Source organism: Dipteris shenzhenensis, chromosome 5 (assembly GCF_047967505.1).
Source record: "Dipteris shenzhenensis isolate YYH24624 ecotype China chromosome 5, Dip_SZ_1.0, whole genome shotgun sequence".
NCBI lineage: Eukaryota > Viridiplantae > Streptophyta > Polypodiopsida > Gleicheniales > Dipteridaceae > Dipteris > Dipteris shenzhenensis.
Window position 1 is genome coordinate 50,324,429 of NC_141600.1, and position 19,784 is coordinate 50,344,212.

Sequence of the window (19,784 nt, forward strand, 5' to 3'; positions counted from 1 at the left end):
CAAGTCCTATGGAGACATAAAGGTACATGTCCCTAGGCCTTTGGGGGTCCCAAAAAGTGCCCCTCCTTCTCCCACTTGGAGGGGCCTTACAATTCCTCAAAGTTGACTCTCTTTACAATTTTGTGGTGGTCCCCATCCCCAAAAAGTCACTCTCGGCTACCTGCCTCTCCCCAAAAAGTTTGGATTTTTTTACAAGTCCCAAAAATGTCATAGAACCTTCCAAACCTTCCCACAAACCAAACCTATGCACGCAAATCACTTTCCTATTGCGGCGTTTAAGTACCGATGTTTAGCACGTGGGGCGCTAATCGTCGGTATGAAAAGCGGGTCCCATAAAGCGTTGCTATATAGCGACTTTAGGCAAATGTCGCTATATAGTGACTATTATAAAAGTCGCTATATAGCGACTTTTAAGTGTCGCTATATAGCAACACTGAGATACTATTTTATGGTGATGTTTTCCAGAGAGGTTTTTTACTCATATAGGCCTTAAAAGTTGGTTTTTTCCAATGACAAATTTTTTTAAATTTTCATACATGCTTGATCTTTTGAGAGAATAAAAGTATGAGAGCATGTACATCAAGCCTTTGAAGCTCATATATTCATGTCCAAGTTTGAGATGAAAAAAATCAATAAAGAGCATTTACATCAAGTATTTCATCTTGAGCCAAGTCTAAGGCGCCAAACAAGTCTATCTCTAACTCTATACCGAGTTGATCTCCTATATCATCATCGTACTCTAGCATCGTATGTTCACCTAAAAGTACTTGATCATCTTCTTCAATAAAGTGTGGTGATTCTTGATGATCGTTGTCTTCTTCCTCAATATCGTGATCTCCATCTTGCTCCCGTGCGATGTCATTATGTGCATTTTCCTCTTGGCTCATTTTGTGATCTTCATCTTCTTCGCTAGATTCATCGGGATCAATTGGATCTGGCATTGGTAGTGGCATCTCCATATCCATATCTCTATCTTCAAAAATTTGCTTACTTCGTGGTGCAACTTGGATCACGCATGCCATCAGGAGGTCCTTCTGTCTCGCAGAGCCATCGGCGTACTCCTGTGTAGTCGAGACTCGGTTCTCCAGCTACGAGTGGTCCACGTATTCTTATGCAGTCTCTAGCTACGAGTGGCCAACGTACTAGCTCGACACGACATAGTAGTAGGCGTAGTAGCAGGGAGAGCGGTGGGGGATGCATGGCAGAGTGCTTTGGGAGGGGTGGTGGTGGGGATGATGATGATTCATATGATTTAGACGTGCCTCTGAGTGATGGTACGATCACTCAGATAGGAGGCATCTTGATGGATGCACGAGGGAAGGACATCATGGCCTTCATGCGCTCTGTAATTGCTAACAATTACAGATATTGCTTTATCCACTACAAAGACCAGCCAAAGAGGTTGGTTGATGAGACCCTCACTGCTGTTCGCTCTAGGTATCCTAACCCCCCCAATTGTCAATTCACAGATAAATGGGCCAAGTCAAAGATTGTTACAATACTTGGCAATAAAAGATCTTCGCTTAAGAGGCAGGCACTAGCGGAGCTTGCCAGGCTCGAGGGAGGTCAACCTCCTAGGGGCCCGCCCCACACCGCTCACAAGCGTGAGTGGAAGAAAGCAATGAAGTCAGCGAGGGAGGACCCCAGTCTACAGCACGTGGAGGCACGAAGGATCTAGATGGAGCAATATGAAAGCGTGCATTTTGGAGCAGGGGGTGTTGAATCATGGGAGGCCCAATTTGTAAGTATCGATCTCAAATCATATTGCTTATGTAGTTTATTAGGAGGTTGTTTCTTTGTACTAACTCCTCCACAAATTGTGTTGTCTTGCAGCTTGATATCGTGGGCAGATACCCTACTCCTGTCGAGATAGCCTACCACCGCCACCATTGCAGAGGAGATACATGGAAGCACTTCTATCATGACGGGTTGATTACTGAGGAGCAGTATATCCGGGCTACTGGAGTGGCCCCCGAGGTATTTGAAAGTAATTAAATAATGTCAATATTATAAGTAAATATTTGATTTCTCATACATTGATATATGTTGTCCCTTGTTTACAAGTCCCTGCACAAGAAGACGAGGAAGAAGACGAGGAAGGAGGCAGAGAAGGGAGCGCAGAAGGGAGTGCAGAAGGGAGCGTGGAAGGGAGCGAGGATGTGGAGAACATAGATTAGTCATAGAATTAGTGGTAGCTACTCTTTTTTATACTTAAAGCCACTGGCTTGGCTTCGTGCCTCTTGTATATACACTCCTCTTATTTTTTGTACTTGAAGCCACATGACGTGGCTTAGCTTCGTGCTATATGTACATACAAGCACTTTCTGAGCTTTCAATTTTATTGCGTTTTGGAGCTGTAATGTTTTATTTGGAATTGTAATTAAAATGTGGTTGGCTGTAAGAATTGAATTACACAATGTGGAAATGGGATTCTTGTAACTATATAGCATACACAACATACACAGCATTCTGTAAATCTTAAAAAAAATATTATGTAGCGCGTCTATCAGTGCGTCTATAAACATGTCTATATACGCGTCTGTCTGTTCAAGAAGCATCTATTTGCATGTCTATAAACGTGTCTATAAGACCGTTTATAAATGCGTCTATACACACGTTTAACGATGCATCTGTCTGTCTTTTAAATTTTTTAGCAGAGCGTCTATTTACGTGTCTAGATGCACGTTTATATGCGCATCTGTCTGCTATATAGACACGGGTCTCTAGACATGCAAATAGACGTGCCTGTAAGTGTTTTTTAAAGTTTAGTAAACGTGTCTGTTTGCACATCTGTGGGTGCTTTGTCTTGTTGTGTGTCTCACCACATACTCATGGAAGTACTAGTTTGGTTGACCACAAACACCTCCACAAGAATAGATATGTGGTGGTGGATAGCTTGCTCTCGCTCGCGAATTGACACATGAAGTGACTACCATTCATTTGTTGACAGTGTATCTACCCAGAGGACATTCTATCTACTGAGAGGATGTTGCCGACATTAGGATAGTAATTTGGCTCACCACACATATATGGGAGTTCTAGTTTGGCTTACCAAAACTCATCCACTACTAGAATAGATATGTGGCAGTGTGTAGCTCACTCTCACTCTCAAGCAAACACATGATTGAGTACCATTTTTTATTGTCATTGTATCTACCGAGAGGATGTTGTTAGCATTGTAACTACTCGGAGGATGTTATTGATATTGTATCACATGATCGAATATGTATGTGGTGGTTTATAGCTCGCTCTCACTCTCAAATTGACACATGATCAACTAGCATTTATTGACCTTGTATCTACTTAGAGGATGTTATTAACATTTTATTAACCAAGAGGATGTTATTGACATTGGAATATGAAATTGGCTCATGAGACATACACAGGAGTACTAGTTTGGCTCACCGTAAACCTTTCCATTGGTGTATTATAGCTCTCTTTCACTCTCAAATGGACACACCATTCATTTATTCAAATTGTATCCACCACGAGGATGTTATTCACATTGTATCTACCCATAGGATGTTGATGACATTGGAATATAAAATTGGCACATGGGAGTACTAGTTTGGGTTTACCACAGACTCCACAGCTAGAATATATATATGTGGTGGTGTCTAGCTTGCTCTTATTCTCAAATTTTCACATACATCATGGACTACCTGCATATTGTTCACAGCCTTACTATTCCTCCACTTCAATGTTCCACACTCATTCATTTACACCCTGATTTCCATACGATTAAAGATGAAATTGAGATGTGGCTCTTGGCTATCTTCAACCCATCCTCTGAAGTTGAGGAGAAACTTCTTCTTCAGTCTCAGTTTCCTTTGCTGACCTGCTTGGTTAACGTTGGTGGTGAGGCAAGACGCATCGTCTCTCTAGCCAAATTCTATTCTTGGTTATTCAAGTTCGATGACATGACCGACGACATGCTTGGCCTAGAAAGAAACCTTTCTACAGCCACACTCCTCTTCCAATCCCTTATGGATACGCTTGAGGTAAAGCCTTCCCCTTCAGGGGCACATAGGATGGTCACCATGGCACAGGATTGGTGGAGCGAGATTTGCCTGAATATGCCTGCGACGCAGCGATCCCGATTTCTTCATGCTTTCAGAGATTCAATTGATGCTTGGAAATGCCAAATTTCCTGTCGTGAAGCACGAAGCATCCCAGATGTTCAGACATACATTCTCAGGCATCGGAAGTACTCTGCCACGTTTATCGTCTTCATCCTTGCGGAGTACGCACTTGTTATTGACCTTGATGAAGAGACTCTGACAAGTCCCCTCCTTTCTGCACTCCATGACGCCGTAGTAGATCATGTCTCATGTGCAAACGATCTCTTCTCGCTTAAATCAGAAGATTTGAGAGGGGAGCACGATAATATTGCTTCCGTCATGTGCTTCAATGAGTCCCATGACTTCCAAGTCAGTGTTGAGATGGTATGCAGAATGATCCAGCAGAGAGACAATGATTTTGTTAGGTATCTTGATGAAGTCAAAAGGTCCAAGCTGATGGAAAAACCTAGAGTGGGAAGCTACCTGGAAAGCTTGGGCAACTGGATGGTTGGAAATCTGTATTGGTCATACGTAACAGCTCGATACCATGGTGTGGATGCAAACCCGAATGCTATCGGTGAGCCTCTTCAGGTCGTACTCTATCCGAAAGGACTTAAATGAATAGAGAAAGGTCTTGGTTGTGTGTGATACCTCCATACGATGGTGTGTAATATCTCCATATTAGTCGTGTCTCATAATGGTGTGGACAACCTCTATCCATCCAGCTGATGTACCTTTAGCCAAGCCACCTAAGTTTATGTAACGTTCTCACCTAATTTATGTGGCCAATTAACCTATGCCTTTACATATGTCAAAGCTGGACACGAAATATGATGAAGTATTTTTTTAATCTACTTAGCAAATTTAATACCTATTTTTATGCTTTTCATCCATTCCATCGGGTCTTGTAACATTATCACATGTATATTTTAGGTTTTATGTTAATGTATGCAATGCAAATGTGAATGTTATATTTACATCTTGAAGTTCATCTATACGATATAGTTATCTATGATTTTATCACATAATTATTGCAATTTTTTGGTTGCATTGCAACTATGTAGGCACTCCTGTCACCTAAAACTCATCATACTATCATCTATAAATTATAAAAGACAAAAAACAAAGTTTCTAATCTCTTTAGAAAAAGAATTAAAGCTTCTCATCTTTAAGAAAACATGATACACATGATCATGGTGATAAATTACGAAAAAGTCAAAACAATAATACTTGTATCTATGTATGTGTTGATACACGGCACGAATAAGCAAGCCAGCCCCCAACACATGAGAATGACCTTACAAATTATGATGTAAAGATGTACACAATTATTTTTCTATCCTTTATGGAGGGTGGAGCTAGCTCAATTAGTCATAAATGGTAATGGACTATTCATTGATATAGCATAGTTTTATATGGTATATTTCACTGCACAAGAATCTACTTATTAGCGTACATAAATACCAATACCATGCGGTAAACATAAATACCACACATGATTGCCATTTCAAAACTGCTCCTTAATTTAAATCATGACTAAACCAAGCTTTTTGGTGAATTTTTAAAGTGTCAAAGAAAATTTGAATTGATTCAAACTAGCTATTTAAATCATCCACAAATTCTTGGCACTACTAGGGACACTCTTCTTTGCCAAAGAGACTCAAAGAGGCTGTAACATAGGCGAAATACTAGAAGTCGATAGAGAAAAGAAAAGGCATGCATTATAATACAAAAGAAACTAACCTTAGCAAAACTCTAAATGTTTCAATTGGCTTAAGTGCACTCCTAATAACAATAGTTTTACTACAATGTACATATTAAAATATTGAGCATGAAAGAGAAAAGAAAAGGCATGCTTTGTACAATGTAAAAGCAAGAAGCATGTATGAGTAGCTACCCACAATATGCCGTATTATTTAGGTAATTGCAAATGTTTGTCCGTAAGGATTCTTTGGAAGTAAGGGAAATTTGGAATATTTCAAAAACGTGCACAAATTCTATGTACGTTTTGAGCATCCAAACACCAACTCAACTTGTATTCACCCCTAGTAGGAGCTCCAAACTCTACCTCCATCACCACCAGTGTACACATCGGTTGCGCAATCATCCCTCTATCCATAGGCAAAAAGATACGCTGATGAATCGATATCATTGTCAACTTCCGATGCTCATCTAGGAACTCCATAGCAGATCCTATCAGCAATTACTGGCAAAGCGCCGATGCTGATGGATGACCTTTGCCAATCAATACTGCTGAAACTTCGAATCCGTAGCAGTTGAAGGTAAGCATCAATTGACTAGGAATCAATATACACCAACAGAAGAAGAGGAAGAAATTGAGCATGAGCCATTCCCATGGCAAGACGAAGGAGAAGAAAAGAGAGAAGAATGGATGCCAATGAGAGCTGAAAGGCAAATGCACTCAAGAGAACTGCAAGTGCGATGAAGAGAAAGTAGCAAGCAACTGGTACATGAAAACAATTGCTCAAGGGTTGTAATTCAGATTGCCAATATCTTGCCCTTATGACAGTGCATTGCATGGCGGCTAGGCTAAGACCTCGTAGAAGGCTGCTGTCATCATGCCGTGAACCCTTCTGCCACATGTCCTCATGTGATAGCTCAACTGCCTCTAGCTCAACCCAAGAAATTTGTGCCTCATTGGAGATGGGGAATGGGCATTCAAGACTATCGTCATGATGGTATGGACAAAGCCAAAACTGGATGTGGAAGTACGTGGCCTTGAAATGATGTCAGTCCTCAATCATGAAAAACCCTGAATGGACTTGACCATCACTATTTCAACTTGAACCCCGGCATTTTTCCAAGGTGAGTGTTGAACAGAAGAACCAGTTGCCCGCACTCAAAAGATTTCTTCTTCTTGGAAGCCAAATCCAACCTCCGCTTGCACCGTGCTTGAACCTCTAAGGTGAGATAATAGTTCTCCAGCTTTAAATCATCCAATTGGTCTAGAACATCCAACTGGAATACCATAGAGTCATGTGGAAGAAGCCTGTCCTCCACCGCAATCCTCAGACTTGAAACAACATGCTTGATCGACGTGATTGCTTCCATCCCAAATGCCAACTTAAAAGGAATCAACCCCGTGGCCACCTTGAATGATGTGCGATAGGCCCGTAATGCTACCACTAACTTCTCATCCCAATCCGACACCGTGCGATTCTCATTCACCACTACCGACATGATCTGATTGAAGGTATGGTTTGTAGACTCTAGCAATCCATTCGCTTGCAGATAATAAGGGAAAGACTTCTTGTGAATCACCATATAAAGAGCATTCATCTGCTTGATGACTTTGTTGACAAAGTGGGTCCCCCTATCACTGACAATCTCAATTGGACACCCGAACCAGGTGAACACATCACGGTATAGACACTTTGCGACCAATTTTGCGGTGTTGTCCCACAAGACCCAAGCTTTCACCCATTTGGTACAATAATCCGTGGCTACCAGAGTGTAGCAATTCATTGTGTGGGCTGCTATGGGCTTGAATGGACCCATGAAATCCAGGCCCCATTTCTGAAATGGTTCTAGAGGCAAGATGGGATTAAGTGGCATGTGGTCTCGATCAATGGGCTGTCCCAACCGTTGGCAAAGGTTGCAACTATTTGCAAACCATCGAGTATCCTTCTGTATGGTCAGCCACCATAACCCTACCTGTAGAACTAATTTCTTTGCGGTGACTTCGCTCACAAAACGGCCACCCAAAACCCACAATGGGCTTCCATTAACACTACTTCCTGCTCATGATGTGGAATAGACCGCAACATCGCCTCAGTCAGGTGACGTCAGTACAACTGTCCCAGGACTACTTCAAAGGATCGGCTCTGCAATGCCAAGCATTTTTGCTAATCTTGATTCATGTACTTGGGCATGATGCCAGTAGATAGGAATGAGAGCATCTCATCATACCATGACCATGGTCTTTCTGGGATGACTTCGGCCTCTACCATGATTGGATCCACCCAAAAAATCGCCGCTAGCTCCGCATCAAGGAACTCGTCTTGCGGACTGCCATCTCCATGCTCAAGATGTTGTGCCACTACAGTTGCGTCGTCGATGTTAAGGGATCAAGAGGTCCTTTCGAGCGTGTGCACATGCATGCCTATTGGGAAGATAACAACCATAGAATTCACTGCCATGACCATCGGATGAGGTTCTTCATAGGAATTTCAGCACTCACTCGACCATAACCAGGGTGCTGGGGGTTGGATCACATCCGATAGAGTTCATCTTGAAATCCATGGATGTGCCTCCTCACCACAGCAGTCTCCTCCCGAATCTCCTCTAGAGGGAGTGCAACTGTGTGCAAACCTCCATGTGAAGTGCCTCCGCAATGATGGCAAGGAGTGGATGAGATGAGCACTCAATTGCCCGATCGCGAATTCCTTGCGTGATGGTAAGAATGCGCATCGTGATTGCCAATGTGTAGCGTCATAAATACGCGCAGATGCTATGGGAAACAATAGACAAATGATACGTGTAACATCCTTAAGAACGGAATATAGATATACAAGAGAATGACAAAATGGTGAAGAACACTGTATTCCAAAGCAATAGCTCGCACAACATCTATGTACACAATGACCTCGGAATGCTAGTAATAGCATGCATATAGAACCGTGTGATGGTTAAAGAAGCAACCATTGAAGACCACAACTGCTTGGAGATCTGATTAACCGTCAACCCTTGCAGCTAACCTACCCTTGCACACCCCTCTAGGTCACTGTTGGTAGCCCGCATGGTTATGCAATAACAATTTCTTACATGGTGTCAAAGCTCTAGGATCTTCCAACAACAAGTATCTTGATAGTCTTGAACATTAGATGATTTAGCTTGGCCATTGCACCTAGGGTAATATGTAGTTGCAACCCGGTGCATCACCATGAATTCCTTGGTCAAGGATTCAATCAATTCATTCATAAAGTGGGTCCCTTGGTAACTAACAAATTTAATTGGGCAACCATAATAACAGATGATATGTTCAAACAGAAGCTTGGTAGTATTGCAAGCCAAGTTATCATGTAGAGCCTTGGCTTCTACCCACATGGTGGAATAATTTGTAGTTGCCAACACGTACTTATTTTGTGTCTAATGTGCTATCTTAAATGGACCCATAAAATTAATCCCCATCTCTAAAATGCTTCCTAAGGTTGAATTGGTTGCAGAGGCATACGATCTTGTGAGAGCAAGTTAAATCATTGAGGTGATCGTGTTTGAGCGAGCCCAGAGTTTGAGTAAAGTTTCCAAGGAACTATGCCATTGTGTGCTATTGAAGAAATTCAAAAGCCTTTTACAATTCCAAGTTCTTTGACAATTTCAAATCTATATTGTGAGAATTATAGTATTAACATATGAGATGAAATCATAGAAGTTGAACATGTTTATGTGAGGAAAGAAATGCAATTGCAAGTGAACTTTTGTTGAAGTACATAAAGCTATGTTGACATAAGAATTGTCATTGCAATCATATTGCGTGAACATTTGTACATCCCATTCACTCAAAATATGCTATGTACACACTTAGATTATAGGTTTAGGGATTTTCAAAGTAGATGCAATAAAGTGGTAATTACTCTGCAAATTTAAAATTAGCTTCTAACACAGTAGTAGGAGCATTACATACATCCAGCACATTGCCTGCAAATCACATAACATGATTACATTTCCTAGTCAATTTACTTAGAATAATCAATGTAAAGGGAGATCCTCAAGATGAATAAGATCAACTTAATATTAGAAGATAAATACTATTCATTTCAAAATTTCTTGCACCAATTATTTCAAAAGATATAAACTTCCATGAACCCCCTCAATCACTGTCTTTGCACTTGTCATCCATAAAAACACTATGAATGCACAAGTGTCCTTTGATCTGTTCATTATATTGCCTATCTCTCAACAAGGCCCTAGCCATTCCTTCAGCATACGAAGACCCCAACACACTACAATTTAAAAAAATCAAACATGGATAAGTTCAAATTCAAAAGAGAAGTACAAAATGACAAAGAAAATATTTCCAGTAAGATAACCAAAATTCTTATTCCGTAGTTAGAAAAAAAACAAAAGATCTAGGTTTTGGGGAAAAAATGATATTCGTATGCAATCAAATAAAAATAAAGTATGTCTGTTGCTATCAATGTGGGTAATACAACCAAGTGGAAGTGAATTCTCTCACTAGTTATCAAAGAGATTAGAAGTGGGATTCATTGAATAGTCATCAAAGGGACTAGAAGTGGGATTCATTGAATATTCATCTTTGTCAAGGCTACGAGGCCAATAGCCACATAAAGCTGCACTAGAGGCAACACATGCATGTCTACTATGAGTATCCATATCAAAAGAGTAACAATAGTGACCACTAGCCTGGCATGACCTCATGAGTGGGCCTATTCCATATCCCATCTCAAGGATTAGACCTCTCGGCATGCATAACAAACTCAAAATCATAGAAATGAATCTAGAGGAGCACTCCAATGCACCCCTAGCACCCTAAAGTGCTACAATAGAAGAAGAGTGTCCTCTAGTCTAGTGAGCCTCAAGCATGTAATGAGTCCACATGTCATCAATCACTCATACTCGTTGCATGTCACTCAAAGATGGGCAGCGTGGCTCGAGTGCAAAATCCAAGTACCAACATAGAAGTACAAAATTGCACAAGAGAAATTACATCGTGTAACATAGAGAAGTTAATGAATAGTATATAATTTTCTTTTTTTAAGCAAAAAAGATGGTTTTTTTAATATTATATCTCAAGAGACAAATAATCACATAAAGTTCCAATTATGACTAGTTCCACCAGTACATTTGAGAAACCAAAACAAAAAAAGGGAAAGAAAATGATGATTATACATCAGTTATGGACTGAGGGTCTATTGATTATGCTTGATATCTTTGATGAATACCTTGCCATCTCAATAGACAACCCATTTTCCTTCCTTTCTAGCCACCCTCGCCTTTGCAACCTCTGAGGCTTTACATTCAACTGAGTTTTTGTGAGTTCCTTTGCAATCCACACTGGAAGTACTTTTAGCTTATTAGACTATCTAAGAATTTGTATTCTTTCCTCTCTTATTAAAAAAGTGAGAATTTATTGAGCTCCTTATGATACCATGTCGAATTCTACATCTCCCCACTCAATTCTTGGTAGAGCTTTGTTGAGTTTTTCAAAGGTCTCACTCCCACATCTTCTACTACATTCTAGTTGTCTGCTAGTCCTCCAATCCTTACTTTCTTGAGTTGAGCTGCCTTTCAACTTGCTCCTTTACTTCCTTCTAAACCTATGTACCTAAAGAGCTCTCTACCTCTCCTTTGAACTTCTCTTGAATCTCTCCCTTAAGTGCAACTCTTCCATTTGAGTAACTAGCTCCTCATCTAGAACGACATTTGGGATTGGATTGTTGAGTTTGAGCTTAGCAGTTTTCACTATCTCTTCTAGCTTTTGAAACTTGTATTTTCGCTTACTATTCTCCTTCTTGAGAAAGCTATTGGAGAAGGAGGATGACTTCATTTTTCCTAGTATTGGGTAGAGATGATGCTACTGTTGCAGCATAGGAAGGCTTCTCTTCTACTTTTCTATCACTCATTGAAAAAATGATAGAGTACCATCAGCACCCCCACCCCACTTGCGATGCTAATATTGTGCGAAAAAAAAGAGAATCTAACTTTGAATCAGAAGGAGAAAATGTATCCTATTTTCTAAGAAACACAATTTCTTTTTACTGTGAAGTGATCCAAACAAACCTTTGATAAAGTCATACATGTTCTTGTCCAGCACCACCACTCGCCTCTTGGGAAAAAATCATGTCTTCACTCCTAAGAAGCTAAGGGCCACATTGAAATAGACAGATCCTACAACCTACAAAAATTACAAAACTTCTTAGTTTTGTCTAGATTTTAGAGGAGATTCATCCAAGATTATGCCAAGATTGTTGTTTAAACGAGATTCATCCAAAATTATCCCAAGATTGTTGTTTTAATGATGGAACAACTTAAGGGGAAGGGAAGTGTGGGGGGTTAAAGGCCATTATACCTTAACCCCAGTTATGTACAATACTCAAACAAATATATATATGGATGACATAGAAGATTAGGGTGTTCTGCACCCGCCAAAACTTGTGTGGCTCTCTTCTTACTCTCCCTTCCCATAGGTTTCTGTTGTGCGCTCACAATAGGTATCAGAGCCTTGCCCTCTTGCCACCCTCTACTTTTCTACTACTGTGAAAGCTTGTGGGAGAGCTTCTACTTACTTGTGGCTTCAAAACAAAGGAAGGAATCACATTTTGCTTGTTGCAACAGTGATTTCCAGCCCGCCGTTGCTTGCTTTTTAGAGCTTGTTTCTTGCTGGTTTCCAGCCCAAGAAGGGTTATCTTCACCCGTAGTGGTATGGGGTCTCCTATTTCCCGTTGGAGCTATAATTTGACATATTTTAAGTCGTGTTTACTGTTCAGGGTGTATACAATAGGTTGCTCTATCTTTTCGAACAGTTTGTTGCTTGTTTTAAGAGGGGAAAGACATATATTCATCTTTGGGAGCAAAAACGACCTGCTATACAATGCTTTCGGCCTGTGCTACACTGGTTTCAGCCACGAGAAGCAAAAACAACCTGTTTTCTTAGGAAACTTTGCTACTACGAGTGCCGAATGTTGTCACTTCGTGGTTTCATTCCTAGGAGGTCGCAAGTGATGCGTTTACACATTCAGAGCTGAGCATTCTCTGATTTGCAAGACATTTTGCAAGATTTGTGCTTGTGCACTGTTCATACTTGCTCGGGTGTAGGAGAGGATTGGTTGCTCATTTTTCTGTGCATTGGTTTTACTGATGCATTATGGCCAGGATTGGTTGAGACAGAGGGAGATCGCAAACTGAATTGTGAGGAATAATTTTATGCTGCTATTTTTTCTGCTGCAAACTATACGAACAGTCACTTTCAAGAGAGAATATCTCAAACCTTGAGGATTCAGAATCTGAGTTAAATAGAGACAGTGTAGACTATTTTAAGGGCTACAACTTTGCTTTCGCGAGTTTTCTGATTTGGATTATCTTTCAAAAGTTATCAAACCTGTAAAACAGCAAAAAGTTGCAGTCTACAACCTATGAAGCCTGTTTTTGACCTAAATATCTTTCCAAGTGTGAATAATTCAATCAAGGTCTGAACTAGAAATTTTGAGATCATTGGAAAAGCTACAATATTTCTTTTAAAAGCACTTCAATCCGAGATTTGCAGGAAAAGTTATGATGCCTTATATGCCCATGATTTATAATTTTGACAGTTTATGACAGCAACAATTGGAAAAAGTGAGCAGGAGGTCGTTTTCAGCAGTTAATATTAGAGAATCCATAAGGAATTTGAATTTGTAGTAAACTAGAAGCTTTTATAGCTATCAGTTGGCTATAATTTTGTTGTTTATAGTTTTGGCATCCGAGTTATCATTTAAAATATATAGGCTATTCAAAATAGGGAAAAGTTGCTATAGACTGCTGTAATTTCAGCACTTTGACTGGCATTTGGATTGCCATTGCAGTTGGCATTTTCTTTTGGGCCAGATTGCTCATGTGGATTCATAGTATGTGCACATGAGTCAGTTGCATTTTAATGCTTTGAGCTTTGAGCTTTTGGTGACATTACCCTCCATTGCGGTATACATATTTGGGTGCATCGAGTATTTGGTGTGATTCTTTCTTGCAAGCACTAGCATTTGGGATTTTGCTTTATTTGCATGATGGCATCCTCTTTCATGTCTGAAAGGGAGTTTTCAACATTAAAATTTTTGATGGGACAAACTTTTCTTTGTGGAAAGAACAGATAAGGGATGTGCTTATTCAAAAGAAGCAGATTAAACCCTTAGCAGGGATCGAAGCTAAGCTTGCATATATGTATGAGGATGATTGGAATGAGTCGGATGCATTAGCAAAGTCTACTATTAAACTTTATCTTGTAGATTCAGTCTATTTCATAGTAGTAAATGAGCAGACTATGGAAGATTTGTGGAAGAAATTATGTGCCACTTATGAGAAAGAAACTACCTCTAATAAAGTTTACCTCATGAAGAGGTTGTTTGAGGTACAGATAAAGGAAGGGACCGTCTCCATTGCTTTGCACTTGAATGAATTTAATATTATTTTCACCCTACTTCAGGCTCAGAAGATGAATTTTGATGCGGAGACTAAGGCAATATTCTTCTTATGTTCATTGCCATCCTCGTGGAATACCTTCCGTACAGCTATCAATAACTCAGCAGTTGGTGGAGTATTGAAGTTTGATGATGTTGTGGGTAGTTTGTTGGCTGAGGAGATTAGACGAAAGTCTATGGATGGCAACAAGCAAGATGCAGCCTGAAATGTACAAAGGGGCAAATCATAGTTCAAGGGGAAGTTGTGAATTCATGAGGAAGCAATGAGGCACACAATCTCCACACAATGTAAAGCTTTATTCCATGAGTGGTTACATATATAGGCAACTGCCTCCATGTAGGTAGATCCCAGATCCACAATCATATCCCTGATTATCTTAATCAATCCCCTCCTATGATCACTCACTCATCACACCAACCTGACACACCTAACTAATGAGTCACTACAACCTTCTAGCACACCTACACTCACACACTTCTTGCATAGGACTCCAAGCCCATAGGCACATATGCACAAATCAATTTGCCCCTTCATTCCCCCCCACAAATTGATGACCTCATCCCTTAGTAGTAGTACATGGGATGCTCCATGGCTTGCCCACCATCATGTGGCAACACACATGGCCCCAACCTGTGACTCACTCTTAGGATTCTTGGTTTACAACAACTGGGAGATAGACAATGACTATGTATATAAAGCCCAATGAGTCCAAGGAAAAATCTCAAAAGACTAACAATCATTTAAGGATGGACTATCCATTGCAAAGAACCATTATTGACCTCACACACACATAACTTAGAAAACATATGGATCCTCACCCTTGTCAGAATTTTGACTTGGGTGTTGTAAGCAGTGAGAGCTTTGACATTCTCTGGTCCTTCATTGGGTACACAGATGTTGTGCGAGCTATTGCTCTAGAATACAATGTTCTTTAGTGTTCTATCTCTCGCAAATTTGTATTCTGTCTCGTGGATGTTGCGCGTATCATTTGTCTATTGCTTTCCGTAGTGTCTGTGTGCATTTATGATGCTACAAGGATAACCCAAAGGGTAACAATGCTTAGGGAACCTCTGAGGGACAACAGTAGCATAATCCAAAGGGGAACAACTAGAAGGGTATCTTTGAGGATGAGGAAATGTAGGAGGGCAAGGAGGCAAGAGCACAAGACAGCGGATTAATGCCCAGGGAGTAGGAAGTCCAAGCTGGTTATGCAAAGCCTTCTCAAAAGGGAGGCAGCTCATCTCCACTTAAATTGCCTCCACCTCCCACCCCTCTTTAGAGTCTTGTGCATGTAGAACCCTTCCATTGGACCCCCTTCTCATGAAAGATGATAATGAAGACCGAGCTGTCACAGAGAGTCAGTAGACAAGCCCTTGTTATGTTGCCCGTAGCAAGCCAAGCAGAGTGTACCAACAAGTAGGCTACACACACCAACTGCAGTTTTGAGGATGCAGTAGTGCAGGTCTAGTTTTTGGCAAAGACGGCAGATATAGGGGTATAGAGAAAGCAAATAGTGGAGGCCAAACCCATTTTGTTTGCTGAGGCTCTTGCTCTCCTCTCACCATTACAATCCCCACCACACAGAATCTTTGTGTTGCATTCCAGGTCAGGAGGAGATGCCCATCTGCTACCAGGTAAACTGGCAGACCAAAGAATCACAATTTTTGCTCCATGACATTCTATGCACCAAGGGGTTTTGGAACCTACATAGCCTATAGTCTCGGTATACGACCGCGCGATAAGAGAATTCAACCGTTTTGTCAAGGAGCATGCTCAAAGGTAGCATCACACTTTCAAGATGGAGCGTAGGTTAATTCTTGCCTGAGTACACCAGCTACTAGTAGCAAAGCCTACTATGCTTGAGCTACCCATGTAGTATGGATATCTTTTGCCGGAGCTCAAGAACTTAATCAATAGTCATGTAGTAGAAGCTAAGTCTGGGAGATAACATGTGCAACTTATGTAAGGGTCTAGGTGTGAAGTGGCAGGAGTGAGTTAGCCAAGTCCAGTGGTAATATACCAATTTTGCAACGACACTAGATATTGATATACCATCTAAAGATAGCCAAATTGTGGTGGGAAACCTTGTTCAAAGATGCTCATGCTCGGTGTGCCAAATGTGATGTATGCCAACACAGAGATTGGATAATACCATGAGGTGAGGATTACCGTAATTTGAGCTACTATGTTTGATTGAGCCTAAAGCTTGAGCAAGCCTAAACTTTGAATTTAACACTAGAGTTCATTAATCAATTCATCGATCAATGTTGCAAAAGTAAGAATCATTGAATTCAAACCCTTTCTCTTGCATGAAAATAATAAATGTGGTTACAGAGAGCAAGCTTCTCTTGCTCGGTCTTGTCTTGATGGGCAAAAATGATGAATCCAATTGAGGATTTTGTCAGGAAGGACTTTATATACATTATTGGCTGATAGTGGTGGCAGGATGAAAATCAGCTGTAATTTGTTGTCTGTCTTCCTTCATGATATCAATTGTATGCCTACAAGACTTTATCTTCTTCAAAAATTGTCTATGAATTTGTAGCTCTAGAGGACAAAGCATTGACCGTAATATTTTCTTGCCCTGCCTATTACATGTAGAGCAATATTTTCTCTCAAACAAAAATAATCATACTTGAATAAACAATAGATCAAAGGGAATGCACATGTACATGCAAATTAAAAGATTCCTCTCTAGATTTTTTTGGACTAGCAATAGCTTTCAAAGATTAAATAGCTAATATATCAAAACTATAGTATTTCTTTTCAAAAATTCTGTCCAAAATTTTGATAATACATGACCCTTATACCTATTCCAAATACATACTAAATGCCAAAATCTATCCTTTATAGTCTCAAAATTGAACCAAGCTCATTGCCAATACTTGTTTGGTTTGACAAGAAGCCAAGGCCTTGAACAATTCAACCTTAGTAAGAGTAGCCTGGGCATGAACTCATGCACTTTGTCACTCAATCCAAAAACACCCATGAAGATGAAGTAGATCTGTTTGCACAGAATGTATATCCCCGTCTCTTTGCATCTTGTTGCAAGAATTCATTGCAAGTGCATAATGGACATTTTGATATTGTCACTATGTATGTAAGGCCTTTTGTGTTAGAACTCCCTATACACATATGAAATAGATGCATTCATTTGGATTACTTATTTTCTCTTGCACAACTTGCATTCAAACATTGAACCTTTTGAATCATCTCTTGAAAATCTTTGCTCAACTTGGATCACCACTTTACTATTCTATCATCCCTTCTACGTGTGCAAACATGACTCATTACTGCAGCACTCCTTAGCACATGTGCTCCATGCACATGCAATCGGTTAACCTCCTCAAGAACAAAACATACTTGTTGTAACTGCTCCTTTTCATGTGCTTTAATGGAGGTCCCAAATGCAACCTTCCACACCCCAGGTGAATGACCAAGCATACCCAAGATAGACTGATTAACACTCCATGTCCCCTCCATGTATGGGCTCTAGAGGTATTGCAAAACCACACAAACTACTCTTTTATACCATTAGGATGTTGTCTTCTACCCTTGAAGCAAGGTGGAAGGATACCCTCAGTCACAATTCGACCCAATACATTATCCTTTTCAACAATAAATCCAAAGCATGTGACCACACTATACAGCTCTACTGTCCTGATAGCCCAATTAGCATCATGCACAGTAGTCTCTTTATATAGATTGTCATGTTCTTGCACACTAGATCAGCCTTCTCTCCTCCCACGAACCTTCCTCTTGCTAGTAACATAAATATACTCCAGCATATGACTATCACGCTCCGTCATTGTAGTAGGGCCATTGACCTAGATTGGAGGATGTTGCCTTATATGTCAGCACCGCTAATTTGGTCTAGCAATCTGAGCATACATTTCCTGTATATTGCCTATTCTAGAAGCAGGGCTGTATACCTCCAATGACTTTGGGAATGGAGCCATAGGCTTCACCTACCTTTGACATTTTTACCTACTACCAATTGGATAATTAATGTTGACAGCCAGCAGTCAATGCCATGTGAGTTGCCAATGTTGATTTATGCTACGATGCTGACTTAGATAGTCAATACTGAGTTAGCAAGTTAATGCTGAGTTAGTGGTAAATGTTGACTTATGCAGGGGCTTACACAATTGATGTTGAGTTAGTGATCAACGTTGACCTAGTAGTTAGCCTTAAAACATAGGAAAATTTGGCTTGTAAATTGGCACCCCTAGCTCCAAAAAAGAAATCATAAGGGGCTACCACCCCATCAAACCAAGGGGACTACTCTAGTTTCAAGGATTCTATGAGGATGGATAGCAACATGGGAAATACTGATAAGAGTACAACCACTATGGAACCAGACTTCAGCACCACAATCTTCCACATCTTTGATTGTTAGGGGACTACTCTAGTTTCAAGGACCAAACCAAGGGACTACTCTAGTTTCAAGGATTCTATGAGGATGGATAGCAACATGGGAAATACTGATAAGAGTACAACCACTATGGAACCAGACTTCAGCACCACAATCTTCCACATCTTTGATTGTTAAACAACTAGTGGAAAAAATTACTAGCATGATGGGAATACTTGAGGCTAGGTTCACCCAAAATGAGAACCCATATGTGGGTAAATAAGGAGCACAAATGGATATCAATAATTTTCCACCCTTCTACATTCAAGGCTATGCAAAGGGAACAAGCAGCCACAATGACTCTTGGACCCCAACAAGACTAGAGTTTAGGTGGGTATTTTCCTAGCTTCCTAAACACAATGAGACCTACTTTGCAGTATGACCCGCAACTGGGCACACAACTTATGCTGACTCAAGAAGAGAAGTACTTGCAGTTTGGCATGCACGGAGTCTTAGCAAGTTCCACAAGAGCAGATGCCAATTCATCCAAGAACCTTCTCTTGGGTGAATAATGGGGTAGAGCCTGGTGCATGATCTTCACCACAAACTACCACATTCATGACTATTTACAAAGCACAAACTCCAACTTCAAATCCACCTAATGAGGAAAGGAAAACATATAGGGATGAAGGAAAAGTAGGTGCTTCTCATGCCTACCCTAACATCGGTCAAGAGGGGAAAACTGGGACCCCAATTGAATCACTTCATGGATCACCAACCCAACAAAGCCAAAGTGCCCCACAACCTACAACGTTTGCCAAGGGTACCGGTATTATGCCTCCATTATCGCCAGTGCATCTGTGGGAGTAGGCATGTTAATGCCTAGGACTGACTTATTCACACCTCCATGTCGATACAACTAAATGGAACTTCACAAATTCCTAGTGGCTCTAGTCCAACAAATCCAACATATACTGGCAACCCAAACCTTCAATATACTCCTAATCCTAGGTATATGTATGGAGCAAGACCAAATCTATCCTCCACTACCTCCTATCGCCCACAAACTATGATAACAGATGATGCTATGAGAGTCCATGGGATGCTCGGTCAAAAGGCTCCCACATAGAGGCTTCCCTAAGGACTCTAGCAACTAGAACATCTCAAACTTACACTTAATTAGGTGACACATGTACCTGACGTTTTTTACTATCTTG

General features: G+C 40.6%; 2 protein-coding genes across 2 annotated transcripts; one reads left to right on the forward strand and one right to left on the reverse strand.

The window, feature by feature from the left end:
- Nucleotides 1-3,653: 3,653 nt before the first annotated feature.
- On the forward strand, nt 3,654-4,682 carry LOC147902145 (microbial Terpene synthase-like protein 13). The gene has a single exon (XM_087374434.1). It carries the CDS (start codon nt 3,654-3,656, stop codon nt 4,680-4,682), a length of 1,029 nt encoding a protein of 342 aa, XP_087230560.1.
- A 2,172-nt stretch (nt 4,683-6,854) lies between these two features.
- LOC147902146 (uncharacterized) lies at nt 6,855-7,262 on the reverse strand. Its single transcript, XM_087374435.1, has one exon. The coding sequence runs from the start codon at nt 7,260-7,262 to the stop codon at nt 6,855-6,857; it is 408 nt and encodes a 135-aa protein (XP_087230561.1).
- Between the last annotated feature and the right edge of the window lie 12,522 nt (nt 7,263-19,784).

Bases quoted from the DNA above. Each gene is read 5' to 3' on its own strand.
- LOC147902145 (XM_087374434.1), top strand. From the start codon at position 3,654: ATGGACTACCTGCATATTGTTCACAGCCTTACTATTCCTCCACTTCAA.
- LOC147902146 (XM_087374435.1), bottom strand. From the start codon at position 7,262: ATGTCGGTAGTGGTGAATGAGAATCGCACGGTGTCGGATTGGGATGAG.